This window comes from Leopardus geoffroyi, chromosome A2 (genome assembly GCF_018350155.1).
Source record: "Leopardus geoffroyi isolate Oge1 chromosome A2, O.geoffroyi_Oge1_pat1.0, whole genome shotgun sequence".
In the NCBI taxonomy this organism is placed as follows: domain Eukaryota; kingdom Metazoa; phylum Chordata; class Mammalia; order Carnivora; family Felidae; genus Leopardus; species Leopardus geoffroyi.
The window spans coordinates 18,707,989-18,721,393 of record NC_059331.1 but is presented as its reverse complement, the minus strand read 5'-3'; the positions used below and the strand labels follow the sequence as shown (position 1 = coordinate 18,721,393).

The window sequence follows — 13,405 nt, the reverse complement described above, 5'->3', positions numbered from 1 at the left end:
AGACCATCCCACCTGAGAGCTAAGGTCCCTGGGAAGTGAATGGGACTGACCTCTGCCTCCCCACCCTTGGGGGCTTCTGGAACAGCCTTGACGACAGGCGTGGCAGGTTCAGTCCTCCGGGTCCCCATCTTTGCTTTAGGAGTCCCAGGGGGCAGGGTAGTCTCTGGAGGTGGTTTCGGCCCAGGCTCGGCTTTAGCTGGGATTCCTGTCTTCTTTTCCTGGGCACTGCTCAGGGTCCTGCTAGGTTCAGAAGCCTTGAGGGGCTTGGCCTGGGGGCTGGCCTTGGTGGGCAGGGGACTGGCCTTGGCAGGCAGGGGGCCCGATGGCTGGCCCAGCCCCTGTGGCCCTTTCTGCTTCAGAGGGGCTGCTCCAGCTGCACGGAGAGGGGCCCCCGAGGGGGGCTGCTGTGAGGTGGGCAGCGGCAGGGGGGTCGGCTCTCCCAGGCTGCCCTCTAGTAGCCGCTTAGTTTGGCAGTTGAGACAGAGCCACTCGGTTTTCTGTAAGGAAATGGGAGGGGAGGGGGTTGATGAAAATCACAAAGACACTGAAGTACTCAAAGAGTATTTCTATGACTATTTCTGTAAGTGTAAGCAGGAGAAAGTTTTCTAAAGCATGACCCCAAAGGCACAAGGAGAAAATGACTAATAGATTTGTTGCCCCCAAATGACAGACTTCCCCATCCTTCAGAGTTCAAATGATAAACCAAAAAGAAGGATCTCTTCTTTACCCTGTAGAGAGCTTTTTCACCTGGCAAGAAAAGGAGGAGACCTGCAGGGGAGGGGAGGCTACAGGTAGCACATGAGTCTGGAGAAGAGGGGGAGTTGGTGTGGAGTCCATCAGTCCAGAGCCCATGCAAACCAGGAGTAGCCTCAGACAGGGAGCGCCTCCTAGGTGCCCAGCTCCTCCCTGGCCTCCTAGCCCTCAGGCCTCAGACACCATCCTCCCCACACTCTTCCCAAGTAAGGGCTGTGCTGGGAGGCCACAGGCTCCTGGGGCCAGGGGAGGCATCTGAAAGAAGCCCTGCTGGGAGGATGGGGCCAAGCAGTCCCCTCTGCTTATACCCCCCAGCCCAAGTCACCTTGTCCAAGGCCAGCAAAGACCCTCAGGTGGAAGCCTCCTCCTGCCCCCAGGGCTCTGGACTGTTCCGATGGGGACTGTGTGTGCCGGCACTTAGACCAAGGGCCCTGCTTCCTCCAGATCTGGGTGGGGAACAAACACTCAATCATCAGTCCACTACTCTCAGGGTAATCCCCTCTGTCAGGTTCAGTGCTGGGGACTGGAGACACAGCCATGATTAAGACAGACACAGGAGCTGGCATGTAGCCTTCCTGGAGACCACAGCCCCAAACTGGTCATCCAAGTATGACGTGGATATCAGTGGCAAAGTTCCTAGAACACCAGAAACCAAGTCTACTTCCCCAGCTCCAGCTGTCTGCACAGGAGTGAGGTCTGAACATCCCAGGCCCTGCATGGGTGATTCCTGCAGCAGGTCAGAGGCTGACAGGGGCGTGTCTCCCAGGAACTTCCTCCAGAGTCAGGGCTCTTCCTTGGCAAGACTGGAAGCCCCACCCTGGCCCACAGAGTGAGGCGGAAAAGAGGATAACCACACACTTATGTCTGCTCTCACCCTGGAGGAGGGGGAAGAGCCTTGGTACTCTGACCCTCCTGCTGCTGGTCCTCTCAGGTGCCCAGACACTCAGACTCCCACTAGCAGCTTGGCCACTAGGATGGGCCATTAGGAGAACCACAAGACCCAGAACCACAGGATCACAGAGCCAGAAGACAGGGCAAGGAGGTAGCCTGTGGCCGTCGCCAGCCTAAAGTGGGCTGGCAGCCTCAGCACCCTTACTTCACACACTGCCCTGTGCCCATGTCAGACCCTAGCACATGTGGCAGATCCTTGGATCTGTACTCCCACAGTACCCCCAGAGTGCCTGCCCTCAGCCTGGTATCCTCAGGCCACCATGGCAGATGCCATATCAATGATTCTGCCCTGGTTTCCTGCCCGCAGGGCTACATACCACATCTCTGCCCTGGGCACCAGCAGAGGCCAGACCAGGCAGGTGGCAGGCCCTTGGTGTGTGTTAAGGATAGGCCCGATCCACAGGCTTGTTACTCAGAGCCTTGAGATTGCTGAGACTGGAGCTCTGACTCTGCCCTGAGGCCCAATCCTACACACAGCCCCTAAGCAGAGGGGCCCAGCTATGGAGGGTGACCCTTCAGAGGTCCTACATCTACTCACCCTGTTCCCTGGCCCTAGCACCACGACTAACTCCCTTTGACCTTATCTGGTCCTCTATGCATTCCTGACACAAACCCCTATGAAGCAATGGGTGCTGGCTACTTGTTGGGTCTTGGGCTCACTTGGCTTAGTCACCCCTAGAGGTGCCTGGGGAGAATGCTAGGCAGGCTGAGCTCAAGCCCTGAGATGGGGCACGGAAGAGCACAGATGCTCAGCCTGAGCCCAGAGCCCACAATGCCTCTAACATCACCTAGGGACACAGTGGAAACCCCCCCGACCTCAAAGAGGATTATGACATGACAAAAAGACCCTGGAGACATAAGAGGGGTGTAGGGAGGCCAAGAGAGTTCTGGAAATGAGAAAAGCCCCCCAGGATCAGCATGATGGGGTTAGGATCTGGGCCCAGACCGGGGGCTGGCCTATGGCAACACTGTTCTGGCTCCACTTTGGGACCCTGCACACAGCCATTCCAGCTTAGGCCTCTCGAGGTCAGATCACCTGCCCTGGCTCACCTTAGGGGCTTGGCAAACCTCTGACCCCTGCCTCTGGCCTGCAGACCCCACCCCAGAAGCAATAGTCCCAGTGAAGCAGTGCCAGTGAAGGGCACCTTGGAAAGATGCTCTGGATGGAGGAGGCAGACCTAATGCCAAGTGTTCAAAGCCAGCCTGTGTGGCAGCCTGCTTACCTGAGCCCAGAGGCCCAGCCCTCAGCAGAGCATGTCACCTGTGGTCACATGCTCCACAGGGTTTTGTTCCTTCCCACGCTTATTCATAGAGACAGCCAGGCTGCAGAACGGGCTGCCCAGTTGGGCCTCTTGCTCCTGGCTCTGTTATAACAGGCGGCCAGGGAGGGAGGGAAGGCAGGCAGGGGGAGGCATGTGAGGTAAGCGCTAAAAATAAACACTGGACCTGGCTGCTGGAGGCCCTTTGCCAGCTCTCTGGGAGCGGGGAGAAGGGTGCAGGGCACTGGGGCCTGTTCGGGTGGAGTCTGAGGAGACTTGGCACAGACCTAAGTTTCTGGAGAATGGGGATGGGGTAGGAGGCTGGCCATGAGGAGGTTCTATGCCTGAGGGCTGGAGCACAGGTCCTGATTTCTTTATTCACTCAGTTCTTTTTTTTTTTTTTTTAATTAAAAAAAAAATTTCTTCTTAAGAGAGGGAGACAGAGCATGAGCAGGAGAGGGGCAGAGAAAGAGAGGGAGTCACAGAATCTGAAGCAATCTCCAGGCTCTGAGCTGTCAGCAGAGTCTGATGCAGGGTTCAAACCCACCAACCATAAGATCATGATCTAAGCTGGCTTAACTGACTGAGCCACCCAGGCGCCCTTTTATTCACTCAGTTCTCATCTCTGCCCCCTGACAGCATGCCCTCCCTCACCCCGCCCCCTGCTCATTCATTCCATTTTTCCCCTTGTTCATTCATTCACTCATCCATGTTTATTCCCTCATTCATTCATTTACCTGTACACCCTTTCTTGTACTCTCCCAACCCCGCCCCCAGCCAGCCCCAGGGAGCTGCTACTTTCTCTTCCCCTTTGCCTGACCCCTTGGCAAGTGGGAAGGGGATGGTCTGGGACTTAGGAATGGACAGTGGGACACTTGATGACCACTTCTGCCTTGCCTCCCTCTGTCCAGTTCCTTTCTGGGGGCAGCTAGGAATGCCCCAGGGTAAGTACCACCTAATGGTGGGAGATGGGGTCAAGGTAAAGAAGGGGAAGTGAGTTGGTGGAGTACTCCACGGGTGGATGAGCCCTGCTGCCTTCCAGGATCACTGGCTACTGTGCCTCAAGGGCCAAGGTTGCCCAGTGAGGCTGCAATGCATGTTGGGCATCCTTCTTGCACTGCCTGCCATTGTCTGAATGACCCTGCAGAACACAATCTCTGTGTATGTGGAGCTGGCCTATGTCAGTCTGATCACGTGACACCAGCCTGACCAACAGCCCATGGCCAGCTGCTGGGCCCAACATACCCCCAGCCTCACTGCAAGACCAGGGGCAGTAGATGAGAAATTCAGAGAAAGGATGCCTGGACATAAAGGGCCCAATAGGCATGGCCAGACCCCGGACTATAGGCATGGCTGTCACTGGTGCTGCCGTTCTCCTGATGCTATGACCCTGCCCCATCCTGTCTCTGGACATCCTTAAGCTTCTCCTTTTTGGGCCTCTGCCTCCAATAAGAGGAATCCTCTCTGATATCCCCAACATATTTCTTTCTGGCTGGGCTGTGCTCTCCTCACGCTCCAGTACCAAATGTGTCCATTCCCCATGGGGCATCCTTCATGAGACCAGGGTCTTACACTGGCCACAGGATTGATTCACACTCAGATAGTTGGGGGCCAGAGGAGACTCCTTCTTCCCTGCATAGAGACTCCCTGTTAGGACATGCTGGTTCCAATCTGGCTGTGTGTTGGATCTTGCATAAGTATCTGAAGTATGGCATCTCAACTAGTTCTCCCAGAAACCTAAGAGGGAGTGCTATCACCCCTATTCCACACGGAGGAGACAGGGCTTCCTGAGACCACTATTGCCAGAGGCAGCTGCTGGCCTCTCACTTGGTGCCCCCGATGCAACCCCTTCCCCAAATAAGCCCAGCCCAGCCCCGCATATCACAGGTGCCAGGCCCTTTCCCCAGGGAGGCCCAACTTCTCAAGGGTATGGCTGGTATTTTGGCAATTCTAATAAGATCAGAAACTGGTGGTGTTACTGTAACATTTCCAATTCCACTAATTTCTTCACAAACTCTATTTTGAACTGAAAGCCAATTAAAAATTAAGCCAGAGGGTACTATTATCCTTCAAAAGATAAATAGGTAAAAAAATTTGGAATCAACAACTCTTAATTATGAAATGACTCACTAAATAGCACTATGGTTATTTTTTCAGAGGGAATTTCAGAGCAAAAAGGGATCTAGTTTTACTGCTTCCTTCATTGTATGCTCTGGACTCCCTGTCTAGGAAGAAGGTAAAAGGTTTTATAGCTCCAAGATGTTGAGGAAAATCCCCAACCTAACAGCCCAGACAGTTGACTCTCATCTTAGGTGGAGTCACAGCAGGTCTAACAGGCCTGTGGGGAAGTGGCAGTGGGACTGCCCTGGTCCATCCCTCCCTCAAGCCCCCGGCCTACATGCAGACAGGGTCCCTTGGCTCACATTGTACACAGAGACACACAGTCATCCTGAGCCTGGTGGGCTGGCCTCAGTTAGCAAGGTGTGGGAGAGACAGTAGGTCTCTCACACAAAGTAGGTCATAGGGAAGCACACAATTGCTCCGAATGTCAAGTAGCCATTTGCTGAGGTGAGATCAAAGACGGTCCATGGCCTGGTTACAGTGAAGAAAGGCAACAGTGGTACCAGGAACCACAGGAGGGAGGTATCATGGCTGTCTACTCACACATTCCCCAGCACCCCTCTGGGGACAGCTGCATTAATAAGTAGAGCCATAAGGAGAAAGGAGTTGGAGAAGCTGGGCTACCCTCTGACTGCTATTAGGAGCAAGAGGCCCCGGGGTGGGGAGGAGCTAAACACCCAGAAGTTTGCTGTCAGGCCCATGGAACCCATCAGATCCTGTGGTGACAAGGGTGGTTCTGGCCAAGGAAGTGGCAGTGGGGCAGGACATGGAGACAGCAGGACATGGAGGGGGTAGGGCAGGCGGCAATGTTGACTATCAAGAAGCAGAAGCTCTGGAACCCAGGAAGGTGACAACCAAATGGCTAAGGAGAGGCTTGGATCAGAATCCAGATGCTCATCCAAGAGTCAGCATGTGACTGAGACATGTTTGGGCAGAATCAGCACTTCCTCTGGCCTGGCCCAGGGGCTGCTGGAAGGAGTTGTCAGGAACATTTACACTCTTGAACTGAGACAGTTTTCCCCTTCTCTCTGTGCATGTCTTGCTGAGTGAGGAAATGTGGGTCAGGAGGTCTCTCAGGGACAAGGGTCCCCCAGGCTGCACCAGCTCAGTAGTCCAACAGGGCTCACAGTCCCTCAGGATCAGGGTGCCCCCACTCAACTGACAGCCAGTGTGTGCCTGGTAGTCTCTGGACTGGAGCTCCTCTGGCTCTCTGGTGGCCCCTTGGTGTCCCCTCCCCACCCTAGTCAGCCAGGCCAACTGTCCTCCAGTGAGCCCTTGGATCTAAGGAGATAGATGGCAGTATGGGGCCTCGAGGGCCACATGGGCATCATGTGAGGAGGTCACTTTTCTTGCTTAGAGCTGCCTCTTTCTGCATGTTGGAAAATATGGCCTGTGACAGCCAAAGCAGTCTTCTTTACCACAGTGGGCTGCTCCAGTGGAGGCCTGACTCAATGCAAATCAGAACAAGGTGCCAGAGACTCCCTGCCCCACCACTGACCGTGCATGGCTCTGCCTAGAATCCCCAAGGACTCAGGTGGCTGCCTGTGTCCAGGAGGAAGGGCTTTGGCTTGATCATCTCCTGATGTGACATAGCTGGGGGTGTATCTGTCTGTTAAGATGAGCCAATCATTCATCTTGACCCTAAGGGCATTTAAGGGAATGGGACACATCAGCTATGCCCAAGGCAGCCAAGGTAGGGTTCACATGGATGGCCCTGTGGGCAGGGCAGAGTGAGTAAGGGGAGGAGCAGAAGCAGCCTCCAGGCCCAGGCTCATCCAACTCTGCCCAGGTACGTCTGTATCTTCTGAGCCTGCCAGGTGGGCTCCAAGCTTTGAGAGAACACTGGGCCTCCTATTCTTTTCTATCCAGCTCTGCACAGCGCCCAGAACCCTTCCCTGGAGCAAGGATGCAGAGAGATAGGCCCTAACCCCAGAACTCTCTCAAACTTCCCTAGGGGTAAAAAGAACATCCCTGAGCATCCCCACATGCAGCCCCAGGAAGAACTAGGCCCAGCCAAAGGAAAATATGTGGCCCAAAGACTAGCTCTGACAAGTAGACGTCAATACCCATGACCTCAGAAGAGGGGATGGAGGGAGGATACCACCTGGCTGGAGCCTGGGGCAATGGGGCATAGTCCTGTGCCTAACAGCCCTTCAACCCCCTGTGTGGGTCATAGACGGAGGGCAGGGTGGGACCTCAGGTTCTTCCCACCTGAGCAGGGGAGGTTGGCATCTTCCATCCAGGCCATGCCCAGGATAGCTGGGAATGAGGAGGCCAGTTCAGGGTGCTCTGAGCCTAGCTACCTCTAGGACTGGCCTCAGGGCACCGGTTAGCCAGTCAGAGGCAGCGGGCACCATTACCCCATCCGCTGTGCCCGTTAGTTTTCTGAGAAGAACAACAAGCCTGGGGCAGGGATAGAAAAGGGAGTACAGCCCCTCTGTACCTGTGTAGGGGCCCCACAAGTGCTGAAGACCTGGCTCTCTGTAGCCCTTTCTGGCTCCCATGCCTCCCAGGCCCCCCATTACTCCAGGTCTTGGTCCAGCTCTCTTACCTCTACCAGGTGGGGCGTTGGGTTGAAGCCACACAGGTTGCACACCTGGAGCTTGCAGGTGGTGCAGGTGTTATAGTTGGCTGGGCCCTTGCTGCCCACGTTGAGCTCAGCTTGGCACAGTGGGCAAGTGGCCCTTTCCTTCGGCGTGGTCTTTGGCTTGGCAGTAGCCTTGGTCGCTGCCTGGTGTTCCACTCTGCCATGTTTTGGACTGGTTGTTCCCCCAGTTCTTGCCAGGGCTCCAGGCCCCGATCCAGGACCTGGTCTGGCTCCAGGCTCAGTTTTGGCTCCAGGTGCTGGCCCAGGCCCAGGTCCTGAGCCTGGGGGTCTTGGGCCAGCCTCCTTGCTGGCATCACTGAAGACAATCTTAGGTGGCCCTTTGCTGGGAGCCACTTGGCCCTGGGGCTCAGCCTCGGGCTGCACAGACATGAGGGTACTCGCCTGGGTCAGCAGTGACGCTCCAAGGCCAAAGAGCTTCCCAGTGAGGCCCTCCTGGGTCTGCTCAGCAGCACCAGGCCCAGAGGGCACTGTGGTGGCACTTTTGGCCAGGGCCTCTCCTGCAGGTGGCCTGGGATCCGCTGTGGAAGGCTTGATGGGGAGAGGAGGCTGAGGAGACGCCCTCCCCACCTCTGGAGGGGCAGCTGCTTGGGCAGACCCCGGCACTGAGGTGGCCCTGGCTGTCTCAGCCTGGCGGAGGCCTGGCTGTGGTGCCCCTGGGCCCTGCGATCTCTCTTGCTCCGGCTTCCCCAGGGGCTGTTTGGCTGGGGACTGGGCAGGAGACAGGGCCGGGGAGTGCAGTTGCTGCTGGCTCTTGGAGCGAGGCGCAGTGGTCATGTCCATCCCCAGAGCCCTCTGCATCTGGCAGTTCAGACAGAGCCACTCCTTCACCTGAGGAGGAAGTATCATGGTCATCGGGGTGGTCAGGACTGACAGTGCCCATAGCTCAGGTCGCTGCAGGCCCCCCAGCAGCCAGGGCCAGCTCCAAGCATAGGCAGGAGCAGCAAGCACCACTCAGGTGTTTCTGGGCTGCCAGGAGGCAAAGCTGAAGGGGCTGATGGCACCTGCCCTGACCTCTGGGAGCTGCCAGCTGCCTGGAGCAGAACAGGGGCAGTCACACACACTCCCCACCCCCCAACCACCAATCTGCTGCCTGCAGACCCTCCTGCTCAAGAGTCTTCCCCACCACCCACTGGCTGTACCTCTGATCTGTGTACATTATTCCATCTCCATGCCCTGCCTCACCAATGACCCCAAAAGCCTCCAATTGGTCACTCTCTTTCCCCTGCTGCCTGTTTTGGGCCATTTCCAGACAGCAGCCAGAGTGATCTTTTAAACCAGGAAGAAAAGGATGGCCTTAGTACAGTGCTGGTATGCAATAGATATTCAATTAAAAACTTGCAGAATGAATAAATAAGTGAAAAGTAACAGGAGGGAGAGGGAGGCATAGAAAAGAAAAGAAACCGGGGCACCTGGGTGGCCCAGTCGGTTAAATGTCCAACTTCAGCTCAGGCCATGATCTCATAGCTCATGAGTTTGAGCCCCACGTCAGGCTCTGCACTGACAGCTCAGAGCCTGGAACCTACTTCGGATTCTGTGTCTCCCTCTCTCTCTGCCCCTCCCCGGCTCATGCTTGGTCTCTCTCTCTCTCTCTCTTTCTCTCTCTCTCTCTCTCTCTCTTTCAGAAGTATACGTGTTTGTTTTTTTTTTTTTTAATTTCCTCCCTGTCCTGGAGGAGCTTAGAGTCTAGCTGAGGACGCAAGATATACATGAACAATCTTGAGAGCAAAATAATGCAATGTAAGTGATGATGTAAGTAGAATGAAAAAGTTTCCTTAAGCAAGACACATTTTTTAAGAAAATGGGATAATCTGTGCCTCCAAAACAAAAAATTGTGTGCTGCTATTTATGTGATGGACATGTAGTTTCTCTCTGCATCAACCCCTTCCCTGAATAAAGTGAGCGCATGACTCAGGTTGGGCCAATCACTGGTTTCAGCAAGGGGCGCAGGGACAGGTATGTGACCTTGCAAACAGGGCTGATCAGAGCCCTTGGTAAATGAACAATAGAAGAAAGAGGGGCTTTTTTCCTTTGGGATTACTCATAGAGAAAAGTAGCCTTAGAGTGGCCAGCAGCCCTCTTTCCCCACATGCAGCGAGATGCTAAGGATAACATCAATAGACAGTCAGAAGCGGACCAAGGTAAGGAGAGAGGAGCAGATCTGATGAGTTCATTTAATTCCCTGGATTCAGCTATACCTTAAGTCTGCCCTTGGACTTCCAGGTGCATAAGCCAATAATATTTTTCTCTCAAAAAAATCTACATACAAACCAGAGCCTATCAATTACAGGCTCAAATCCCTTAGTGGATTCTCATCATGTGTGCCATGGGAACTCACCAGGGCCCATAAGATCCCACAATCTACTCCAGCGCATTCCTCTCTCTGGCCTCCTTCCTTGCCATCCCCCCTTAGTGGTCTTACCCCAGAGATTCTGGGCCTCCTGTTCTGCCAAGTAGTCCCCTAAGCTCACTTCTGTAACCAGGGCCTCGGCCCTCACAATTTTCTCTGCCCCCAGACCAGCTAGCTATATAGGCCTCAGATCTCCCCATCAGGGCCCTCTCTGGCCACACAATCTAACATACGCCTCCCCCACCAGGCACTCTGTATCGAATCACCCACTTCATCTTCTTCACGGTGCTTACTCTTTCCCAAAGTATCTACCAATTTGTTTCCTTGGGTGTCTCCTTTCTCCCCACCTAGCTTGTGAGTTCTGGTTGAGGTGTTCTCAGGACTGTGCACAGTGTGTAGTACAGAACAGGGCTCATTCCAGAGAGACTTCTTGTGGGATTAATCCCAACAACCTATTAACAGGGGGTGGGGGGCACAGTTCCCACAAAGCCAAAGCCATGAGACTGGAGATTTGGTGCCCCGGTGAAGAGGCTCTTCCTCTCCAACCAGAGCTGAGGCTGCAGGCCAAGGCTGCTCCATCTGTGCTTGTAGCCAGAGCCTTTGAAAGCACCATGGTGGCCCAGTCACCAGGGAAAGGTCCAATCCAGTTCCTGAGGCAAAAAGCCCTTTCTGTCCACCCTTAGGAGTACCTCCAGTCCTGCTCTCTTCCTTGAGGCCACAGGGCTGTGCAGCTGCTGCTTTAGCTGACTTGCCAGCTGGAGAGCTTGGGTTTGGCTGTCTTGCCTAGCAGGCCAAAAGCAGCATCCAAGGAGTGGGGAACACCACACTTTGGTGAGCACCCCCTTGTGCCCAGGACCACACAGGGCATGTTCACAGTTCACATTATCATTTAGTTTTCACAGTAGAGAAAATCAAGGTCTGATCTAATTTAACCACATACTCTTGTGGTTACCCAGCCAGGAAGTGGTGTTGTGGGTGAGACCAGCCCTGCCAGCCCAGCCCAGCTCCTGAGCTATGGCCTGGAGTCTGGTGCCTTCTGCATTTCTGCCTCTTCCAAAGGCCACTCAACCTCATGCAGGTCAAGTCATGGGTTTAGAAGTCCCCTCTGCAAAACACTGGCAGAGCCCTCAAAGGCCAAGCCCAGTTCCAGAAACCCTAAGAACAGTGATGCCACAGCACTGGGGTGTGAAGCCATCCCCCCCAGATGGGAACTGTCAACTCACCCTACGTATTTTTGAAGACCCAAGGGAGCTTTGTCTACTTTTGGACAGAGAGAGCCTCAGAGGAAACAATTTGGGTCTCTGGGACTCAGTCCAAAGACACTTTAGAAAGTTACTCTTGGGTGGGGAGGGCTCACTTCCCATCAAAATGGGAGCTCCCAGGGGCAGGCTATTTCTGCTCACCCTCAGATGGTCCCCCGGAGGGGATTAGCCTTCTGAGGGGAGCCCCAGGCCCTGGCCCAGGGCAGCTGTCAAAGACCCACTTCCTGGGGTGGGTGCCCAGTGCACACCCCAGGCTCCATTTCCACTGTGCGCTTGCACAGGTATAGCATGCCCTGAGGTGGGACTTGTGACAAGAGGAGTCTGGAATGTAAAACTCCTTATCCTGGGACTTCAGAGTGACCCTCCTTCAGGTTCTGGACAGGGTTGAATAAGGGCATGTGCTAAAACTCCTGCACTCACCACCAGAACCTTCCCTTACCCAGCCTCCGTCACCCAGGCTGTCACAGGCATTCACCTAAAATAGAACCTCTCCAAGAAACAGCTAAAACGCCCCTCAGTGACTCATCGCCCAGATGGGCACAGCTATTTCTATCCAGCCTCTTCTAGATGGCAAGGAGCCTTGACCACGCCCTCTCCCAGCCCCACCCAGACTCAGGCCCAGGCAGAAAGGCCTCCCAGGGAGGACACTGGGAGGGGAGCACTCTGAGCCCAGCAAGACTTCCCTCTGCTTCCCCCACTGATCATCAGGAGCTTGATCGGAGGGGTTCAGCCTTAGCCTCTTCCTCCCTCCTCCAAGGTCCTCATCCCTGTGTAAGGGGGATGGATGCTGTCTACTGGACAGGGAGATAGATGGCCATGCACCCCAGCTCACTTGCCCACCTAGGCTGGGCATACATGGCCAGGCCTGTGGCAGACTCGTCAGCCCTGAGACCAGAGCAGTGAGAGCCTTCCTCATCTAACTGTATTCGGTGTCTGTGGCTTCTTGGCAGCCTCCAATCCAGCTGCCCACCAGAATCACAATGAATGAATGGCCTTCTACTAGTGTGACGGGAAACCTGTCCTAGAGTCATGCTGTCCAGTACCTCCATGAGCCTGACCTGGCACATGGCCAGGAGATGAGCAGGCTATCCGCCACAGAACTCACGTCCCAAGAACCAGAGGTGAGCTAAGGGGACTGCCCAGGGCTGCACTGATGTGGATGGCTCTGTCAGACACTAGCTTTTGTCAGGCTGACCCTTCTTGCCAGCAAGGAAACCCATCCTGTCATCTCAGAGGCGGGACACCTGTGCATCCCAGCCCAGTGGGGCCCGAGCAGCAGTAGGAATGGGGAGGCTCAGTGTGGTGTGCAGGCCAAGGGCTGCTTTGGAAGTGGGGGAAGCAGAAGCTACAGGAAAGTGGCTTCCCTCAGGGAGCCACTTCCTGCCCTGCCAGGAGCCTGCTGGGGATTCAGAAAAGCAGGGCCTTATGGGTTCTGGCTCCAAAGGGACTTTCATCCCAAGAAGAGCCTTTCTCAGCTGCTCCCTTACTTGAACTTACTTGCCCCGAGCTTCTGCTTTCTGTTCTTCCACAGGCCCTCTGCCTTCACGTGTCTTCCTGACCAGCTGAATCTATGGTCTGTCACGCAGTCACTCTGCTAAATTTCTGTGCTCTCTTGATCTATGTCTGCTTCAGAACTGGATCCAGCCAGATACCTTTTTTCCCCGGGCCTACACCCAAACAGATAAATGGGCACCAGGCGGATGGGCTCCACTGTAAATTAACTTGCGTCTAACTTCTCCTGGACCCCCATATCTGCCCGGTTAACTAATTCACTCCATCTCCCCAGGAGGCTTTTGTCCACAATGGCTTGTTCAATTTCTCGTGTCCATCTCCCTGCCTGTCCCCCTCCCTTGCTTTCTGGCTCAAACCGCTGCCCTGCTTCCAATGTCGTCAAGAGGAGCCACACAATAGGCTTCTTCCTCCACACTGAGGATCTAGACCTGCCTCTTTGGGGGCTCCGCTCTTTCAACCACACTCCACCCCCCACATTCCTGTGCAGCCCTTGCCTCTCAGAACTCCAGTGCCATTGTCTCTTGCTTTTCGGAGCCCTCCTCTGTCTGCGCACCTTTCCTGTGCACACCACTGTTTTGTCTTCTCTCCTTTC

At 54.9% G+C, this 13,405-nt stretch overlaps 1 protein-coding gene across 2 annotated transcripts in view; it reads right to left on the bottom strand.

Annotated features, from left to right (window-relative positions):
* The window catches only part of BSN (bassoon presynaptic cytomatrix protein), a 95,457-nt gene that overhangs the window by 20,297 nt on the left and 61,755 nt on the right, over positions 1-13,405 (bottom strand). The window contains exons 3-4 of one of the 2 annotated variants that reach the window (XM_045496851.1): positions 7,636-8,520; positions 51-497 (exon numbers count right to left, since the gene is read on the bottom strand). In XM_045496851.1, the coding sequence (XP_045352807.1) occupies positions 51-497; positions 7,636-8,520 (1,332 nt within the window). The remainder of the gene's footprint in view (positions 1-50; positions 498-7,635; positions 8,521-13,405) is intronic. The other variant, XM_045496853.1, reaches the window with a different exon arrangement.